Here is a 20595-nt window from a genome sequence, read left to right on the forward strand (position 1 = left end):
GACTGTTTCAGTTTATGACTTATATGACCAATAGCTTTACAGACAAAAAAATCTGGTAATCCAAAGTGTACCATATACACTTGAATATGCAGGCACATTAATTTTCAATGCAATTTAACATTTACTGGCTTATTAGCCTAACCTTTTCACCTGAAGCGTCAGTGTCCTGGTTTCAGCTGGGATAGAGTTCATTTTCTTCCTAGTAGCTAATACAGTGCTGTGTTTTGGATTTAATATGAGAATAATGTTGATAGCAACAACTAAAACATCAGTGTGTTAAGTAGTGCTTACACTAGTCAAGGACTTTTCAGCTTCCCATGCTCTGCCACGTGCTCAGGAAGCTGGGAGGGGGCACAGCCAGGACAAGTGACCCAAACTGGCCCAAGGGCTATTCCATACCATACGACATCATGCTCAGTATAGAAACTGGGGGAGTTGGCCGGGAGGCAGCGACTGGGACTGGCTGGGCATCAGTGGGTGGGTGGTGAGCGGTTGCATCACTTGGTTTTTTTGTTTTTCCCTGGGTTTTGTTCCTCCTTCTCTCTCATTATTTTCCTTTTCATTACAATTTTTTATTATTATTATAATATTTCAATTATTAAACTGTTCTTATCTCAGCCCACGAGTTTTCTTACTTCTGTTCTTCAGATTCTCTCCCCCATCCCCCTGGGAGGGGAGAGCGTGAGTGAGCAGCTGCGTGGTGCTTAGTGCTGACTGGGGTTAAACCACGACAGTGAGAAGAGGCTAGCAGTATCACATATTTCAGGTTAAGGTATGGGAGCTGCAGTGCTCTCTTTTTCCAGTGAAGTTTGTTAGGAATCTTTTTCTAAAGTATTACAAAGACTATTTAACACAGTGATAAAAGGAAAGAAAAAAATGAAGATGCTCTTGAGGAGTAAAACAATTATTCATCCCTACTAAAGAAGTTCTCACCAAATCCAGTGGGAATTAAACTGGTGCTTAACTGTTGCCTTGACCTGGAGCCCGTGAGCCGCAGGGGCAGGCGGCAGCACTGCTGCACACCACCGCACAAAAAGGAGACTGCTAGGCTGGGATACTGCTCAAGACATGGTCCTTCAGGGCAAATTGAGTTCCATTCTGCTAATTTAGTTTGTTTCCATCAATTTACAGGGAAAATCAAGGCTTCTTATTTCATTTATTTTATGTATTCATCCAAAAAATGCATTACTAAATTTTAGGAAGCAGATGTTCATTGCTGGATGATAAAAGAATAACATTAAAATGTCTCTTTCCAGTTCTCTTGGATTCATAGCCAAATGGAATTACCACAACAACAGAAAGAAAAACAAAACAACATACAGCAGTCTAAATGCAAGAAAGGCAGACCATCCATATGGATAACAGCCTCACTAAGCAAAGAAATGCTAATACCTAAGGATTACTTATTTCTGTAAGTAACAGATTTCACTGGATGTTTCTCTTAGTGGATGAAACAGAAACGGAATCAGTCTGAAAGGGGAAATGTTGAGTTCTGGAAAACTGCTTCAGGAGAATGGGAATTTGCTCTGCGCTCTTAACCATGCCTTTACTCTTCCTCTTAACAGGACTAAGCAGATGGCAGATACAGATGGCAATTAGGGATGGATGAACGGGACTGAAAAAGGTAAGAACCAGCCTGAACCTTTCTGAGCGGTCACAGAGCAGCCAGGAAACATTTGCTATTGACAGTGCAACCGCTCTTCTGGGACACTTTGCTCTGCCTCTCCTTTCAGACCAAGTACAGTACCTACTTCTGGCTGAGTGTTTTTCCCTTTCTGGAAAGTAACGTGCAACACACAGTCCTCAAAATATGTATCTGCTGTATGGCAGCCGCTCCTGAAGAATGAACACAATTATATATATAGGCAAAATGTAATTTAAGCATTACAAACAAGTAATCATGCAATCTACATGACTACAAGTGCAAAATGCAACTAGACAACTTTTAGGCAATAGTCTAATATATTCACTGAAAAGAAGATATTTGCGGGCTCAATGGACATATTTTTTTGCAGATACACTAAATATGCTGATATTTGTAACTGTTATTTAACTGACTTTCTACACCTGCACCCTTCCACTCTGTTATCATCACTTATTGTGTCCAAAAGCAAACCACGTGTTTCCTATTATGTACAATGTGTTTAATGTGTAATATAGAAGGAAAATATTTCAAAACAAACAAACTTGGAAAGTTTTTATTTCTGTGTACTGTTGGCAGACTTTTTGTTTCTGTGTCAGAAACCCTCAGGGATGAATACAGACAGTATGAAAAGATTATTAAAATATCCTGGTTTTCAGAAACAAAACACTTCATTATCTATCAACTTTACGTATTTATGGAGAAATAACATGTGAAAATGCCTCCAGGGTTTAAAAAATGTAAAAGGATGAAGCATATTATATACCTGAGAAGAATAACTAATGAGGTGGTAGTGTAGACACAGTAAAAATGAATGCAAATATTTGGTTTTCCAGTGAGTGAAGAACCAGAACCTATTTTAATGTGGGCAGCATGTTCAAGGACTCTTTGGAGACCCTGCCCGACACAAAGCCATGTGCCAGCCAAGGACCTTGTTTTCTTTACTGAGTGTCCCCCTTGTGAAGAACTTTTGATATTATAGAGAACACAGACTCTAACTGGCGAGTTTTGTTTGCCTAGAGGAAGCCATTTGGACAGTTAAGCATCTATACAGACAAAAGGGATAACAAATTGAGGAAAGATCAGACAACAAACACTTCAGAACACAAAGACATGTTGAGAAACAAAGGGATTATGTAAAAAAAGTTTCCTATAATTTTTATATACACATGCACATGTACAAGTACATATATTTGTGAAGCACACAAGCAATATGTATAAATAAATATAGTGCTTGATCTGAATGAAATAAAAGTTAAGCTAAGTTTAAATGGAAACTGCTGATTTAAAAATGAATTTTTAATTCTTCAGTAGAACACTTATCCACTGCTTCTGAGATGATACATAAATTGCAAAATATTTTCTCTTCCTATGTATATACATGATCTGTTAAGACCATTTTGGTTTACTTTCTTTTAAGTGATAAAGGCCCTGTCATATCACCACAGCTTAATATAAGCTCTGAAATCGTGCATTTAATAAACAACTGCTGGTAGCTTCTCAACTGTGGAAATAACATATAGTTTTCAGACGAGGAACGCAACACAGACATTTAGGAAAATTTCAGGAGATGAAGACTTACTCAATGTACTTTATACTTTTTGTATCATACCATATCTGTACACATTTATTCACAACACACATACAAGAAAAAATTATGGGTGATCAATTTTGTACCACCAGCGTTTCAAGAAGCAGGAGAGAGAGTCAATCAGAAGAGAGCTCTTACCCTCGATGGTCGCTCGCTTGGGCAGGATGGTGATGGCTCCCTCAGCAACATCCTCCTGCTGAAGTAGCGGGCTCACCTTGGAGCCCCACGTGTCCGAGCCCACCCACAGGAAATGACCAACTTGATCTGCCCTCTTAGCGGCCGCAAGGATTTGCCTGTGGAAAAGAACATTTTGTTCACAAATTAATTACATTTAAAGGTATAATTGCTTGGGAAAAATGGTGTGCTGCAACTGCAGAATGAACAGAAATAGCATATTCCTGTAACCAACAGAGCTCAGGAATTTTGCAACACACCGTCTCACAATCCACGCAGCACAGACCAGACCTGTCTTTTAATTCACCCTATATCCTAAGACTGAAATCCTGATTCCACTAAAACTTATAGTTTTTCTGTTGACTTTACTGAAACTTTATCCTAACTTCTTTGCGTCTCATTTTGCTTAACTAAGCCTCTCAGCAATTGACAATGCCATCACAATTTTAAGCTAATTTAAAATTCTGGAGAGAGAATATGGAACACGGGCAAGTGAGAAATGAGAGTTACACTTTTAAAATACTCTTTATATTATTTTATGAGCAAGTTGTACGTGGTTAAACCTTGAGCATCTTGTGTGGTTTAACCTTGAGCATCCAAGCCAATTTATCACTAGTAACCATCGCTTGCCATAAAATAGACTCTGAATTAATGAATAATACATAGTAGCATGAGCTTGCAGAGAGGGGCATCTTCTTAATGCCTCTTTGAGAGGTAAGGTCAGGTTTGCCTTCCAACGCATGAGTAACCCTATGACAAGAAAAGCTTCCAGACCTTGATCAACATTCCTGTCTCCCCACTACAGCGACGCACGGTCTGGAGCACCACGTGAGCCAGGGCAGCAACAGCAGCACCTCCATGCCTGGTGCTACCCTCCACAATGTAAACTTCACATTGCTCTTACCAACAGACACTTCCACTTCCCTATTCATATTCTTACTTGCTTCCTCTTTTCTGCATAGCTAGCAAGCACAAACGAATTAATTCCCTCAGTCATCCTTACTTTATGTCCTCATCATTGGCAAAAATAACGATGGCCCTGGCATTGGGAGTTTCTAGGAGCTGCTTGATGATTTTATCAAAGTCGATGGTCTTGTCCTTGCGATCCTGGGGGATTTTCAGGGACTGAGCAATGCAGAGCCCACCTGTTTAAGAAAGAAGAAAGAAGAAAGAAGAAAAGGACTCAGTCACTGGAGAGCACAGGAAAGGCAGTGGGAAATACACACGGCTGGAAGGGGAGCCTGGGAGGAAGAGAAACTCTCCGATCGGATTGCTGCCCTTACGGAGCACCTAATCTTCATGTCAAGCTTCCTGAGGGATTCGTACAATTATTTTTCTGCACAGACCACTCACTGGGATACACGCAGTCTGCATGCCTGAGTAGGGTCATGGATTAAACAGATGGGCAAAAACAGTATCACAGAAAAGCAAAATAAACAAACAAACCAGTCAGTAGAGGGATTAAAAAAACCCTGAAACCAAACAACCTGAACAAGCTTAAACTGATTTTAAAAATCCCAACACAGCTGTGTTAGAAAGGCTGTGTTAGACAAACTTTATCTTGGTGAAGAGCTGAGGTTCTTTTTAATTTTGCAAGTTGAAGGATATTGAGGGGAAACGCTTCCACTGAAACAACTTATCTAGAATAGGAACAGCAAAGGAGTTGAAATATTGGCAAAGCAGAGATTGTTCAAGAAAATCATTACTCATTCAAATACCCATCAGCAAATGAGATGGAGCTAACCCGGCAATTGAAGCCTCAAGATAAAGTATGTGTCTGTGAACTGGACTTCTCCTAAATACACAGGTAGCATTGCAAAATAGTATCAACACAGTAATAGTGATAATTACATCTGTACCAAAGAAATACTTGCTTTTAGCACGGTTCACATACTGCAGTTATAGAGCTTGTTTGGCAGGGGTGGGGGGATATCACATCTCCAGTGACGTTCTGCTGTCATTGTTGGCAGATGAAAACACAACTTTTGCTTTCATTATTTTGTTTCTCGGTGATAAACACTTTCAGCTTTTATGGCATCTTAGATACCAATTTCCTCAGTATACTGCACAGTGTGTTAATTAATAAAGTATCAGAGATGCATAATAAGAAACAGCAGCGGGGATGAGTTAATTAAAAGACAGCAGGATAACAGAGATATTCACAGATATGCTTTAAAATACAGATTTAAAAGTACTGTTAAAGGAAGTAATAGAGAAGGTGTTCTCAGGGAAAGAACATAGAGGAGGAGGCTTATCCACCATCAGCACATGCTGTCTGCCTGCAGTCTGCCAAAGGATAGCATAATCATCCGAAACCACGGCAAAGCAGACATACAAACACCTGGAGGAAAACCACTGAACATCCATAAAGACCAAATGCACGGTTTCAAAATTGCAAAATGTGGCTCTTCTGCAGATCTCTGAGCAGTTTACAAAGTGGGTCAGGATCCTTCTTCCTTATTTTAGATGTAGAGAAGCTGAGACACAGAGGTTGTCTGACATCAAGCCAGGTCTGTTGGTACTAGCTGATCCAAAGGGAAAAAAAGATTGGTTTCATTAGGAAGAAATAAAATGGTGAAAAGGAAAGGCTGTGAAAGAATAAAACAGAATCATAACCCCCAAGTTTTTGTCTGACTCACACAGAATGTTTCATTTTGTTTTACAATTATTATACCCCGAAATTATTCCAACCCGATTTTTTTTCTTTAAAAGAAAAAAATACTGACGTTTAAAAGTAAACTCCATTTTTAAATGAGGAAAGAAAGTCTCACTGCTAGTAAGTTCAAAAAGTTTAAACATTTTTAAATGCTCTTTTTATTTTCCCCACTCAAAATTAGACAGAATCAGCTCAAATCCATGAGCAGAGTTATCCAGCTTTCCTGAAATGCCCCACTTGGCAGGGACTCCCTGCTGGTTAAAAGCACACCCCCCCAGCCAGCCCTGGTTTTGAGACCGAGACTCCTGCTCCACAAGCAGGGCCAAGGCATCTCCCAAGCGCGAGGTGCCCGCAGACAGCTGGAAATCGAGGGGAAGCCATCCATGTGTCTCTGTTGAGGAAAACCTCTCCATCCTGGCATCACGCCTAAGGAGAATTTAGTTATTAGCTGTTCCTGGAAAGTACTCGTGCCCTCCCTGGCACTCCATAACACCAAGCCAAGTGACTTTGAATCTCCCATGAGAGGCTCCAATTTCTCTTGTTAAATAAGGATGTGGCAACTTTGAAGAATTCATTGAGAGAAAAGAAAAAACCCAAACCAACCCACAGACTCTTACAAAGCTCCAAGATTTGTCACTTGAAAATTTATGCATTCCCTCCACGGTGTCCTTTCAAGAGGCTCCCAGTTTGACACAGCAGAACAGGAAAGGATATATTTTATAGTGTTGAGACCAAAGGGCTTTCGCATGCTTGATGGAGCCATTATTCAGACACATCTGAAGCTGCTGAGAAGATCCTTTGCAATCCTTCATAGTTCTCCATCGCTTTCATTCAGAAAAAGCAGGCTCTCTTGCGAGAGGATTGGAAGTACAGCCCCAAAGAACAGACACCAGCAGACAGACATGCAGAGCAATATTCCCCAACACCTTCTGATTCCTAATTACTGTACCAGTAAGTAACTTTAAGAGCCTTTTAAATCAGGACAGAAGAATGCTTACAAGTGCTCATCCCCAGATACCACGGCTCCACCATAGAGAAACAATCACACCATCAGGCGTGCAGAGAGGAACAGAAGCCAAGGGGTCTCAGACCTGGCACTCGTGACAGTAATATTTCTGTAAGTTAAGAGTCTATATACATTAAAGAATCCCTGTATCCAGGGGAAAAAATAAAAAACCCCACCCTAGATCAGGCGATACATTGTTGTTGTAAAACTACTATTAAAAAACCCCAGTATTTAATATTAAGTAATTGTGACCTACATCATTTAAGCGCTTGAAAAATAGGCTAAAATCATTGGGAAGGCAGCTAGCTCAGCAACCCACCCTGACAATAATTACACCTATTGTGCGGGTCACGCAGTCTCTATTGCCTGCATGGAGAAGCCAAAAATCTTGTCATAGTTGATAATGATTACAGCTGAACTGAGCATCTTTGGACAGAGAGGCAGCTGTGGCCAGACTCTCAATAGTGAGAAAAAAAGCCTCTAATGCAATGTACAGCTTCAAAATATGTAATTTCCACGTTTTTTTTTAAAGAAAAGAGGACCCAGGGTGGAGAAAGGAAACTGTGTAGAATTTGGGAGGGCAGATTTCAGGTCCTTTTGGTGATAGAGAGTTTTTTACTACCTTTGGGAAGTCAGCTCTTAGTTTCTCCGCTGTCTACTGGTGAAGGGAGGTAACAGAGCTCCTTTTTTAACATGCCAATTATGGTAGGGGTGCAGTGGTCAGACACTACGCATTTAGCCCGAGCTAGATGGAGAGCTGCTCTTACAGCCAGGATGGTGGAAGAGCTTTCCCAAATGGAGTGGCTGATGTGATACCCTGTTAACCTTTGTGCCATCTCTGGATTTATAGATAGGAATTATAGATAAATGGTAAGGAGGGATTATGGATAAATGGCAAATATCAATGATTAAACCCAAAATATTTTATTTACAGTATGGTAGCTACAATACTTTCAATATAACAGCAGCAGGAGAAACCAGTATGAGAAAGCACTCTCTGAAGCAACATTAGGAACAGAAACAGCTAGAGCCATACAAGGCAGATCAAGGGCAAATAAAACAGGCAGAGAAGTAAGATGCAAGAGGACCAAGACCCTGATAATACAATTCAGACACGTTGATGGATATTCTGATTTTAAACTGCTAGTGTCTCTTTCAGAAAAGTGACACTATTACAAATTGAGTAATATGTGCTCCCAGTCACCAAAATGGGTCAACATGTATTATCTTCTTATTTGCTTTGTTTTGCTCAAGTCCACACCGGCTAGCATTTGACATCAGAGTACAAGCTCTTATTGTAGCAGCAGGGTGATCCATCCCAGTCACCCGACTGTACTAGTCACATTAGCTTCTGTTTACATCCAAGCTTATGAGCTTGAATAAAAGCGTTTCGATCTTGGCGGAGGACCTTACGGCAGGCAGAGGTACATGTCATTTTTCATTCCCCAGCAATAATAGGTGCCCAAGGAATTGGGTGTATATTTTCCAAATGGCACATATAGAATAAGTTTAACTTTCATATTCTCATCTTGTGTTCTTCTTACAATAGGAAACACATGTACACAGTTATTTAAAGTGTCAAGCTAATTCACAGTGATCCCAAGGCAAAAACCTTCAAGGGAAAGTGGCTGAAAAGTGAAAGTTGCAAATTAAGGATTTTGTCATAGGATTTCTGCAGCAATATATTACCCTTGATGGACTGGAGAAGTGGCACATGTTCTAACTAGCTACAAACTGCTATGGCAATTAATGGCAGTCTGGAGTTGAACCCACACTGCACCCCGCGACCGAGATGGGGCTGCTCCGCACACCTCCAGCAGCCGCGGTCTGCAGGCTGCACAGCACCGGGAGCCTCCCAGTCATCCCGGGACTGGTCCCACTGGTAGTACCACGCCTTAAACCAGCTGGCGACAAAGAAGGTTCCTGTTGTTTGCTACAGTTACTCCTGTCTAGTGAGTGACGAGAGCACGTAACCAGGATTCTGCAACCAAATGCAAAGACCATTATGAAGAGAATGGATATTGGAGATGCATAGAAGAGATGTGAACTGTCGTATATATAAAATATATCATTCAAGCAATTCTGCAAGCAAATGTTCAACTCCTTTAATGATGGAGTTTTGGAAATTCACAGCTATCAGTATATGAAAGGTGGTCACAACAACGACAATGAGGCAGTCAGTTCTATACCACTCTACTCCTGAAACAATATCCTTTCTCTTCTAGGCTATGTATAGAAGTCTGACATTGGCATCTTTTTCATCCTTACCCGCTGCCAGCTAATGTTTTTGTAATAACATCAAATCCGGGATGGGAACACCAGGAGCAGACCTGGTAGGTTCGGCCTTTCCAGATGCGCCTTTGTCCAACAAGTAAGCCATGAAAATGCACAATAATCTACGAAAAGGATAAGACAACAAGGCAAACCATTTCCTCAAACAATAACTTGAAAATTATTTGGTTTTACAGCTTCTAGTTTTCCCAGTGGTTTGTGCCACTTTGGCAAACTGACCTGATTGTTTGGGATTGTTCCCGGCATTAAAATTCCCCACACTGCAACCACTGGCAGCACTCTGAGAAAACACAGAAATGCTAACATTTCAACTGAAATTAACAGCACCTCCAGATTTTTTTTGGCAAGCAAGCAAAATACAAAGTGAAGTTGGGTCCTTTCTCCCTGGCTGGTGAAAAACAATTTTTCCCCCAAATTCTATTTCCAATAGAAGAGCCCTTTGAACTTCTTTAAGTCACTGACAACAGTCATCATAGCAGAGTTTGTCTCAAGAAATGCCATTTCTAGTTTGGTCCTTATAATGGCCCCTGCTTTCTCACATGCTTCTGGAGAAGTTTTAATTAAGTGATGCTGGAGACAGACGAAATTTATCTTAAGGTATTGCTCAGAATGCTGGCAATTAAGGATGCACAAATACCTGATTTTTCGGTTTGGCCGCCAGACTGAAAAAGAAAATTTATAGATCAAACTTTTTTTTGTTGCTAGATCTTCAGTTTTTCTCATTAAAATAAAAAGCCATATAATTAATTTTACCTAAAACAAAAATCTCCATTTAATCTGAATTGGAAACAGTCATTATTAGGGACCTACAGGAGGAAACAAATGAGGAGCTACACAGGAGATTCTGCTGTCTCCCTCCTACCTGACGATCAAAGCAGTCATCCAAAAATGTGAGTTTCCTCCTTTCCCAGAGAGGTGTTGAACTTGTACCTCAGACTTCCCAGTGTCCTGCCCCCACCATCGCCTCCCGGTACCCGGGGCGCAGTCCCTGCACCCGTCTGCAGAGCTGCACCATCCCCAACTGGAACAGAAGCTGATGCTGATTTTCAGCCAAAGAACAGCATCAAAAACGAGATCAAAGCCACCATGCACAGAAGGCAAATTGCTCTCAGGTACTACGGGGGGCCCCAGCTCTCCCGCATAAGCACAGCAGTCCCCAAGCTGTTGAGGGCAGTGGGACGACACGGCAACGTACAGCCCTCCTCATGTTCCTCTCCCACTCGCTCCAACCAAAGCTGCAGACTGAATTTAGTCTCAGTTTACAACTAGATTTAGGAAGCATGAAACCACATTTCCCCCCACAATTAGTATTCACCAGAATTTTTTTGTCCTTTTTTGCAGACAATTACTATTCAATTAGGAACAGAAAAAACCAGTACTGAAGCTCGGCGAAGGAAAGAGCAGCAAGGGTGATCAGAAAAAAACAAGATGAGCAGGTTAGCAAAGGTAGACTGAAAAGGAAGAGTTGTGCAACAAGTGGGATGAGACGACATATGTTTCTTGGTTTCCTGCTTTTCGTTTTAGCAAAATGGCTTACAGGAAGGATTCAGTTTGTTCAATTACTGTCAGGAACAAGGGACTAAACCCATTCTTTCCCTGCCTGCATAGGATGCCAGCTTTCTTCTTTTTCCCCTTTCCAACAGAATACATATGTAAGATTCTGCTTCACAGGTATCCTCAAAAAAATGTTTTGCTGTGAAAACTTTTATAGAGACATTCACGGAAGTTGGTTTTGAACTCTGATAATACACAAGACATTTTGTGAGTACAAAAAAGCAGAAAAAAATAAGAAAATAAAATAACAAAAATGGTAATTTTTACAAAAGATGAAAAAAATGAAAAGTTTCTGCTCACACTTTTCCTATCTTCAACCTCTTGAATCATATGGCGTTTTCACGTTACTAAAGCACGCAGCGTTGCATGGATGGTCAAGTGCAGGCACCAAGCCCGGCCCCACCACACTCCAGGAGCAGAAGCAGACACTGAAATACCCACGTTGTGCTGCCTGCTCAGATGCCCACCCCGAGAAGGTGCTGGAGCCACCACTATAAAATAATTGTTAAACAATCATACTTCCAAGGCTTATTATCCAAGTGCTTTTTAAATGCCCATTTTTCTTCTTCCCTTTTGCATTTTATTTTCTCACTGTCAACACTAGGAAAGAGGACTTGATCTTTTCATGCAACGGAAAGGAAAATGCCAAGCTGGTGGCAGGGGACCCTGCCCAGACCACGTGAGTAAGAGCCCCACGTGCCCCTCTCCTGGGCTGCCTTCAGGACCCACAACAGCTTCTGTGCAGAGAAGGCTTTTTTCCAGAGTTCCCATTCCTGCTCTGCAAAACAAATGGAGAAGTCAAAATTCCGGTGGAGAAATTGCAGCTTCAACCTCATGATGGATCCTATGCCATGAAATAACCAATGTGCTCATCTTGCTGTGATAAAAGGCTGCAGAGACACATCATCAAGCCCATTCATTCGGTGTGGAGGGAGTCCTAACAGCACGAGCACTGTAAAAGATTATCACATGACTTTTTTCATGGGAATCCCACTCATATGTCATAGACGTGGGATAGAGATCGGGCCACATCACATAATGCTCCAGTTCACAGGCAGCTCGAGGACAGGCAGGCGAATTGAGCCATCTGGGTGGCAGCAGTTGCAAAGCACACAGGAACTTGGAAGAATACAGAGAGTCTTAAAAATACGATAGCTGCCTTCCTTTCGCCTGCTGACAGATTCTGTGCTGTGCCTCTGAAAGGCAAAACCTCAAGAGAATTCTCTGTGCAAGTTCAAGCAGTCATGCATTAAATTGTTTGGGGCATTAAACACCTAACTCTGGTATTTAAGGGTAATGGATGTATCTAGTAATCAAAGTGTTGCTTCAGTATCCATGGATACCCATGATTATGTGGTATTTTGATTCTGTTACAACACTAAGTACATTATTCTGCTTCCCTGAAATTCTCCAAGAGCTATTTTTCTTATCAGCACTTAATTGGATTATCAGGTAGCAAAAGAGACAATTTAACACTTTTTCAGATGATTTCTCTACAGAGATACTCTTTTTGGGGGAATCACTTTTAGCAATACTGAAAACATCGCTTCAGAAAGTTATGTTTGCTGTTGCTAATTATTAAAAGGAACTCTCAATTAATTTGATTAATACGTTACTTTAAAATTAGCAGCTGCCGAAAGCTGCCTCCTGGATGTTTCTTACAATTATGGGAACAACACACAAAGCAATGGGCTCGCACGGCTTCCTTCTGAAAGAAAGCAGCTGATTGCTTTTAAAGACTTTTCTTCCCCCCCCCCGGATTTATCACGCTCACAAGGCTGCTTTCAGGGTAATTACAAGGTCTGACATTTGTTCGGTTTTGTACCAAAGAAAAGCTGAGCCTGCAGCTACTGCGAGCCCCCCTTTCCTCGGTTTGGCTGGGGGAGGCTCCTGGATTCTCCTCCACTCTTCTTTCGCTTCCTCGCGGCCCATGGAGGACAGCCCATCCCCGACGCCCCGCTGCAGAGAGGCAGCCCGCCGTGGCATGGCATGGCATGGCATGGCATGGCGTGGCACGGCACGGCACGGCACGGCACGGCACGACTCGGCACAGCTACTCCTCTACTGGCAGGGATTTGAAGAGCTTTCTCACTGCACACCAGAACAGAAAACACCCTAAAACTGGGATTTTAAGGAAGGTGAATTGGGAAGGGCAGGAAAAGGTCAGTTTAAGTAGACATTATTCCTGGATTTTTTAATTTAAACAACAAGAATATCAACTTCTCAAGTGCTGAGGAGTTCTGATCCCCCTGAAAGAAACCCGCCAGGGAGCCAATGCGGTCCCATGGTGCCCTGCCAAGGAACGTGGGATGCTCAGCCAAGCCCTGCACTGAAAGCTCTGCGAAACAAATCCAATGAGCAGGAAACCCCACGTTTCACAAGGGGAAATAAATCAAACAGTTTGACATAAGTTTGTGATAGCCCAAAGGAGAGGAATTAATTGGGGAAGAAACAAAATAAACATCAAAGACATACAGTATTTTTTTCATTTTGTTGTACATTTTATTATATATGTCACTGCTGGGTTTTGGCATATACTTATATATCCTGCATATACAATTTATTAGCTGCAATGAATTTTACTTCTAAACCTCATATATTCTGTAGACGAAAAAGAAACCAGTGGCAGTAACACTGAAGACTGAGTTTAAAGAAGTCAGTATTCTCCCCATGTGAAAACTTTGATACCACAACTGAGGATATTTCCCTGATAAAGCAGAATTACGCCCTAAAGGAACTGGAATGATAAAGATTATTTCATATTCTTGAAATACATCCAGGCCTGCCAGGTTGCTTGCCATCAAACTCCTCACCAGTAAAAAGCGTTATTCAAACAACTGACACAAAAGCCACAAAATCTTCAAAGAATGATCACTGGAAAGTCAATACATGACTCACACATTTGCTTTAGAGAAGAGTGAATGTGATGCAGCAGGAGCCTGTGTGTCAGGCAGGGGTTTTAAGGTGATTCTTTGTTATATGTGGGAATTCACATCTATTGTTTTGAATAAAAACCAGAATAATCCCCCCCATGTCCACTTCACAGGACTTGTCATCAGCCTCATGCAAGAAATAATAAGATTTTCAGTAAGTCAGTCTAGTGTAGGAAAATTTCCAGTCCCATTCCCAAACCTGTAAACTCACAGTAAACCAAGCTAACAAAATAACTCCTGACCACATTACTGAATCTCTAACATTCCCCTGTCCCATCAAGGGACAAGGTGCTGTGAGCGTGAAAGTTCACCAGGAACTGGTCTGAGGCCATCTTCATATATAAGCTCTCAAGCACTCATCCAACAGCAAAGGCTGGACTTCAGTACTGACTCATCTCCTCTTTAAAGCAGTGATGCACAGCCCAAAGGAGATGTCCCTGGGCAATCCGTTCCAGTGCCAGCTCTGGCAGATGCCGTACAAAGAAACTTTAATCTATGAAAGTTAGCTCACTGTTAGAAAAGTTCCTGCCATTCTGTCCAGCCAGAAATGGAAATAAATTAATTTATTCTGACCCCAAAATTTAAAATACACCCAGGCATATCCAGAGAAAACTGTTTGGACTTCATTCTGCCTGCATTTCCTGGGCTAACGTCGTCACAGCTCCACCCAGAACAAATACAGATCTAGAAAATGGAAAATTCAGGAGCATGGAGTTACCACATTTCAAGAAAAAAAAATAAATGGGGATGCTAAATCAGCATAGGCTATGCAGAATCCTCAAGAAAAAAGAACTTCAAGTAAAAAAAATGTGACTTACAGAGAGATCCAGAAATGACGGTTGGGCCCTCATGTCCAAAATCAAAGTTCTAATGAGGCTCTGGATCAGACTTTTGTTTCTTTACTAGAAATAGTTAATATCCTACTTACCGAGAGTTATGAAGTTCTTGCATATGCCAGTAAAAGAAGTTTACAACTGCACTGGTGTGCAGATGGGCTAGAATTTAAATTACGTCTCCATAGTATCATAACTCAATTGTAAAAATAAAATGTGCACCAATAATAAAATTACATTAAAACATGAAACTGCAACAATTTATCCAAGGGAAAGCATCCTTGTGGATATGCAAAAGCTTTAACTTAGAAACTTTCTATACATTGAGATTCTACTGAATCATTTTAAAATTTGATTTCTGCTAAGCTTCTTTACGGTCTCATTTTTTCACGTTAGACCTCATCATTACCAAAGAACAGAAGACCTAAACCGATACGGAAGGCTAATATTTCTAGTATGTTATTCATTAATGCTTAATTCCATTGTGTTGTAGCTTTGCTGCATATTTAATGACATTCCTAGTGCATTTTATCACCTCAAAAATTGTCCTTTACTATGGCAGTTAAACTTCAGCAATATAAAAAAAAATTAAGACTCTCTCTGGAACACTAAATAAAATTATAAGAATAGTATAAGATCATCATTTTCAAAGATTTAGAAAAGCTCTGTTTGCTAGATAGAAAATAAAGAAAATGAGGATATCCTGTTAGATCAACAGCCGCCCATGCTCACGAACTCACGTTTGCTCACACTGCAATGCTCCAAGCGTCAGAGAACAGATTCAGTCTAGGTATTTGCAGTAGAAGGGACTTGAGATTTATTGGCTTCCTAAAATCTGTACTACAAAAAGTACATTTGAGCCATACAGTGTAACCATGTAGAAAAAAGCAATATAAAATAAAAGTTCCACTTCTGCTTCAAACATTTAAAACACTTTTGTTGTTACAACTTCATGCGAGGAGTGCTTAAATGACCCAGTCCGGATCAGGACTGCCCTGTAAAGCCTCTAAAAGATGGTAACCGCTGCTCTGAAGAACTCCTGGATGAAGACCCAGGGCTGGAGTTGGAACAAGCAGATTCTCAGCTAAATAACATTATTTATGTTTTGAATTTTGCCATACACCTACTTCTAACAAGAAGTGCCTGCTATCAAATAGAAAAGAGACTCCAAATTCAGACAGCAGAATTAAGTTGAAAGGAATACAATTAAAGGTCTGCAAGGAAGTCCTGGGCGCATCTGCCGACCTGTGGGATGACCAACCACAGGGGTGCAAAACGCTTTGTAGGATCTCGTACGGCGCGAATCCAAAAATAATGCAATCCTCCCTCTGTCTTTTAAGAGTCTGATTTAGTCAGACTAAGACCAGCTCTATTGCGTTGTGCATAAAAATAGCAAAGGCAAAGTTCTCAGAAATAGTGTCATAACACTTTATAAAACACAGTTTCTTTAGGAACAACTGTAGGCGGTAAAATCTCTGGCTGCGGGTAGAGACAGAAACAAAGCACCAAAAATACCATGTTTAAAAGCATAATGTACAGCCAAGCAATGATACAAATTAGAACTATGCTCAACACAAAACACCAGCTATGTATCTTAGTCTTGCAGCTGGTTCACAAACCCTCAAAACTGGCAAAGTCGAAGTCCTAAACTGAAATTTGCACGGAGAACCAAACGAAGCAGTCCCTGATGACAGCCCTTCTAATGCTGCGGAGGAAGCCCCTGGCCCCAGAGCCCCAGGGCGGCACGAAGGTTTTCTCGAGCACAGCCAGTGGCACGTGATGCCAGAACCCCAAGAGAGGGCAACCTCGCAAGGCTGCCTCCTGAAAACGAAAAGTGACCAATTTGAAAGGAGACTGGATTCCAGGGAATCGAGAAAGAAAAAACCAAACTGATGAAACATTCCCCGTTTTCCCGTAAAAAAGTGCTACGATTAAGATACATACAGTCAAATCTGCGTTTCTCCAGCTGAGGCGCTGAGCCATTTAAGGCAATTGAAAAACAGACCTGTTACCTGCCATGGAAACTTTCCGGCTGGCTGCGTCTCACCTCCCAGCTCACAGTCAATGTGGGCAGTGGGCAGCTAGGCTCACCCCCTTCTAATCTCCAGTTATTTGTCTGCTTCCCAAAATGCCTGAATGCAAGACTGCTCACAAACAATACCTTCTGAGGCTGGCTTGGCTCCCTTGCAAAAAGCAATTTCCTGCAACCTTCACACACACTAAAGAATCCTGTGCTCTATGACATGGTTTTATTTGTCTGAACTGCCTCTTGGAGCTCCACACTGTAATTTAGGAGACTGCTTAGTGCTATGCTGTTCTTGCAGGGATATTTCCCCCCTAGTAATAATGATGCCACCTCTGGGTAGTGAATCATTATAAACTGCAAGCACAAAATGATCTCTAATGATGAAGCTTTTCTAACTACAATTTGGAGTGTTCCCATGTTCCTAATTCATTTTTTCTTGGAGAGGTAACATAGCATTTTAGCCTTCTCTCAGTTAATGGTATTTTCTTGGTTGTTCTATATCTGTTAGGGCAAGCAAAGACTTGTCAGTTCTTCAAAGAATGAGAAATCCGGAGAACAGCAATGACACAATGACAAATCTCGGTGGGAAGGGAGGGGGGATTAGAAATCTTTTAAGTATACTTCTGGAAGGAAACCTGTTTTCTAATTTTTCCACCCAAGAAGAGACCACCATTTACAACATGAAAAAATTCTTTCATGAACACAGTCAGGCTTGCAAAGGCTCTGCAATAGACAAGGTACATGAAAAGAACCTGATAGGAACTCCTGGGCTTTGAGTTAGTGAGGACAAAAAGTGAGACATGGGGCCAGAGCACAGAACTGCTAAGCTAAGCACCCAAAAGCAAACAGGATTTGGCATTTATTTATCTTAGCTAGAAAGATCAACTAATGTTTTGGTAGGAAAACAAGGGAAAACAGGTCATCAGGCTGGGGGCGATGGAGGGTTAGAGGAAAAGAAGGTGGCTTGCATAACATTTTGTTTCACCTCTAGTTCCTTGTGTCTCATCCAAAGGAAGGCAAAAGAGATCTGCTTATTACTGCTATATACTTCTAGCAGGATGAAGGTCTCCTCTCTGTATGCTTCAGCAACCATCTCCAACCCTCTTCTGGGGAACTGCTCTCTAATTAGCACACACTATTCTGCTTGCTGCTTCCCAAGTTTAATTGAAGCTCTAAGTGATGCTTCTCATAGGGTACTAACCCTCAGCTCTGCAGAATCGCAGGTCTGTTTCTTATGGAGATCATAACAGGAGCTAACTACGTGTGGCCTAATTTTACAGAGAGAAAATTTCATTAAGTGTCACTAGCAAATTGGCATTATATTATGCATGTTCATATTTCATAGCATATTGGTGAAAGCTGAATAACGCTCTGATTCACATACACGTTTGTTAAAAGCATATATAAGCACAGCATTCTGCAGAGTCTCGAAAGCAAATAATCTCTAGATTGGATTTGCAGATGACAGCTGGGATGACTGAGATATCAAAAGATAGTTTTTCTGTTAGGTCTTACCTGGGTTTCTGATTAGTCCTCAGTCTTGCTGCAGCATATTTTCTCTCAAAAGATTTACACACAAGGTCATTACTGCAAGCTTGTACGCTGACCACTGCCTTCTGGGACTCAAAACGTATAAATTCAGCAAAGCTAAGAATTATTTAAATAGGTTATGTTTCCGGCCCTTGGATGGAGGAAATAAAAAATAGAAACAAAACTCTTTAAATTCCTTGGTCTTTTCTTGTCTTTCTCACAATCCCCATCTCCTTCACATTGGAGTAATGTTCTTAATGTACAATACTGTGCTTTAATAACCCTCTCTCAAATGAGTACTAAAAATGCAATATAGTTCAATAAAATCACTACCACAGCATTGCAAAAAACACCGCCCATACACTGCCTGTGGATAATCAGTTCAACTTAATGGAGTTCTGCAACAAAATGTTGTAAAAGGCACCAAAGTTGGGAGCAAGCTCTTGGAAGGTTTCATCTAGCGACGCCTTATCTCATGTAAAACAACCACTCATATCATAGGTACAGACCAAAACTCAGGCAGGTGCTCTGAGGACCCCAGTTGAGAGTCAGACCTCACAGCAAGGCACGTGTGAGGTGAAAGTCAGCCGTACGGTCAGGAATACTCTGGGGCCACAGAGGCTGCCTGCAGCTTGGAACATGTGCCCTGCAGTACAACGTCAAGGGCATGAGGCACCTGGGGAAGGAGACTGCTGGCAGAGGGGTGGTCCTGGTCCCCAGGAGCAGTCCTGCCCGGAAATGAGATGGCTGAGGGGACGAGGAGGTGACAGCTGGCTGTTAAGTCATGGTTGGCATGCAGGGGTGAATGCGGAATGCTTGCTCACTTTCTTTCTGAAACACAAGATTGGATAACTTAGACTCCAAAAGCAGTTACACCAAGTAATGCGGGGCAGGGGCCAGGATGCTGCTCAAGTACATCCTTGCACCTTTACACTCAGTTTGGGCTTTCTTTACTGGCCCTGACTGGGTGTAGGGTGCTGAGCTACACACACCTCGCTCTGACCTGCTGCAGCAGCTCCTACGGACACTGAACTGAAGAGGTGTGAGTGCTGCTGTGAAGTAAACATACAGGACATGGCGCAAAGATCACCCTCTACCTTGGAAAGCAAAGCTTTGCTCTGCAGGCTTTGAACCGCAGTCACGCTCTAGTTCCTGAAATGTCTGAATACATTCACTCTCAGATAAAAGCCTGACATATCTCAAATAGCGACCTTAATATAGTTTGTAGCAGACCCGAGCCCTGGCCTCTGCCCAGCAAGTGCGTTTCATCTCTGCAATTCACCTGTAATCCCATCTGGGCAAGCCACAAATACGGGCGTGCAGGTTTAGGAGCACGAAAAACTTAATAAGCAAAAAATGTGCTTGACCCAGCAACTGGGAACCACCACCACTCTACGGCCATTTGCATTCGCTTCACATGGGAACGTCGGAAGATGGATTGAATACGGTTATACTTGAGTTATTTCAGCACAAAGCTCTTCATTGACTGTTTTCTAAACAGGCTTTTCAATGAACAGCCCTTTAAAGACAATGTGATTCCCTTAATTTGATGCTGAATTCAAGAGGTGTATGAAATATTTGTCAATATTTGGACTACCTAATGTGTTTAACTGAAAGAAAAGTGATTGCTGCAGAAATCATTCCTCCAGTAAAGCCCATACTGCCCTACAAAGCATCCAAAAACATTATAAATCTTTAAAGTCTTTATTTTCCTTTCCACAAATGGAGTTATGGCAATAGTATGCCTGTATCTTTGGCAAGCCAATTTTAAGAAAACATCCTTTTCCTTCACAGAAGGAAGAACAAAGGAAAAACAGACTTTTGTTTTCCCTTTTGCTGCATACAATAAAAAGCCCAAATGTAAGCGTTAGGACTTAGGGGAATCAAACACACAAATCAAAATCTTTCAGGCTGTGGTGGAGGGATCCTGAGAGATGCTGAAACTACCTAGCCGAAGGGGGCACAGGGGAGAACTTCACAGTGCAGAGGTTGCAGAGAGGACTTTGCAGTGCATGTTCTTATAATTTAACTTGTTACTTGCCGACTCAAAAATGTGACTTATTAAAATGAGTGAAATCAAGTGAAAATGTACACAAAACCAGCAGCAAATGCACAAGCCAAAGTTTTCAGGGTTTTGAGGTAACACCTCATTTCCAGAGAACATTTCTTAAGCACCAGTGGCAATTGAATGCGTAGGGGAGAATATGCACCACCAACAGTTTGTCAAGATTCACTCCTCATCCTGTACGTTTTAAAGACCCCATAAGGCTTGCACTAATATAGTGAATATCCCACAGGAGGAGGGCAGGAGCAGTGCAGTAGGCACTTAATGTTATTAACATTAAGAACTCGTATGCT

The 20595-nt window shown here is 41.5% G+C and overlaps 1 protein-coding gene across 4 annotated transcripts in view; it reads right to left on the reverse strand.

Moving 5' to 3' along the window:
• GRM7 (glutamate metabotropic receptor 7) overlaps positions 1-20595 on the reverse strand; it is a 313281-nt gene that overhangs the window by 144081 nt on the left and 148605 nt on the right. For all 4 annotated transcript variants that reach the window (XM_072876291.1, XM_072876292.1, XM_072876290.1 and 1 more), the window contains exons 3-4: positions 4411-4552; positions 3372-3526 (exon numbers count right to left, since the gene is read on the reverse strand). In XM_072876291.1, the coding sequence (XP_072732392.1) occupies positions 3372-3526; positions 4411-4552 (297 nt within the window). The remainder of the gene's footprint in view (positions 1-3371; positions 3527-4410; positions 4553-20595) is intronic.

The sequence above is a fragment of the Ciconia boyciana genome, chromosome 11 (genome assembly GCF_034638445.1).
Source record: "Ciconia boyciana chromosome 11, ASM3463844v1, whole genome shotgun sequence".
In the NCBI taxonomy this organism is placed as follows: domain Eukaryota; kingdom Metazoa; phylum Chordata; class Aves; order Ciconiiformes; family Ciconiidae; genus Ciconia; species Ciconia boyciana.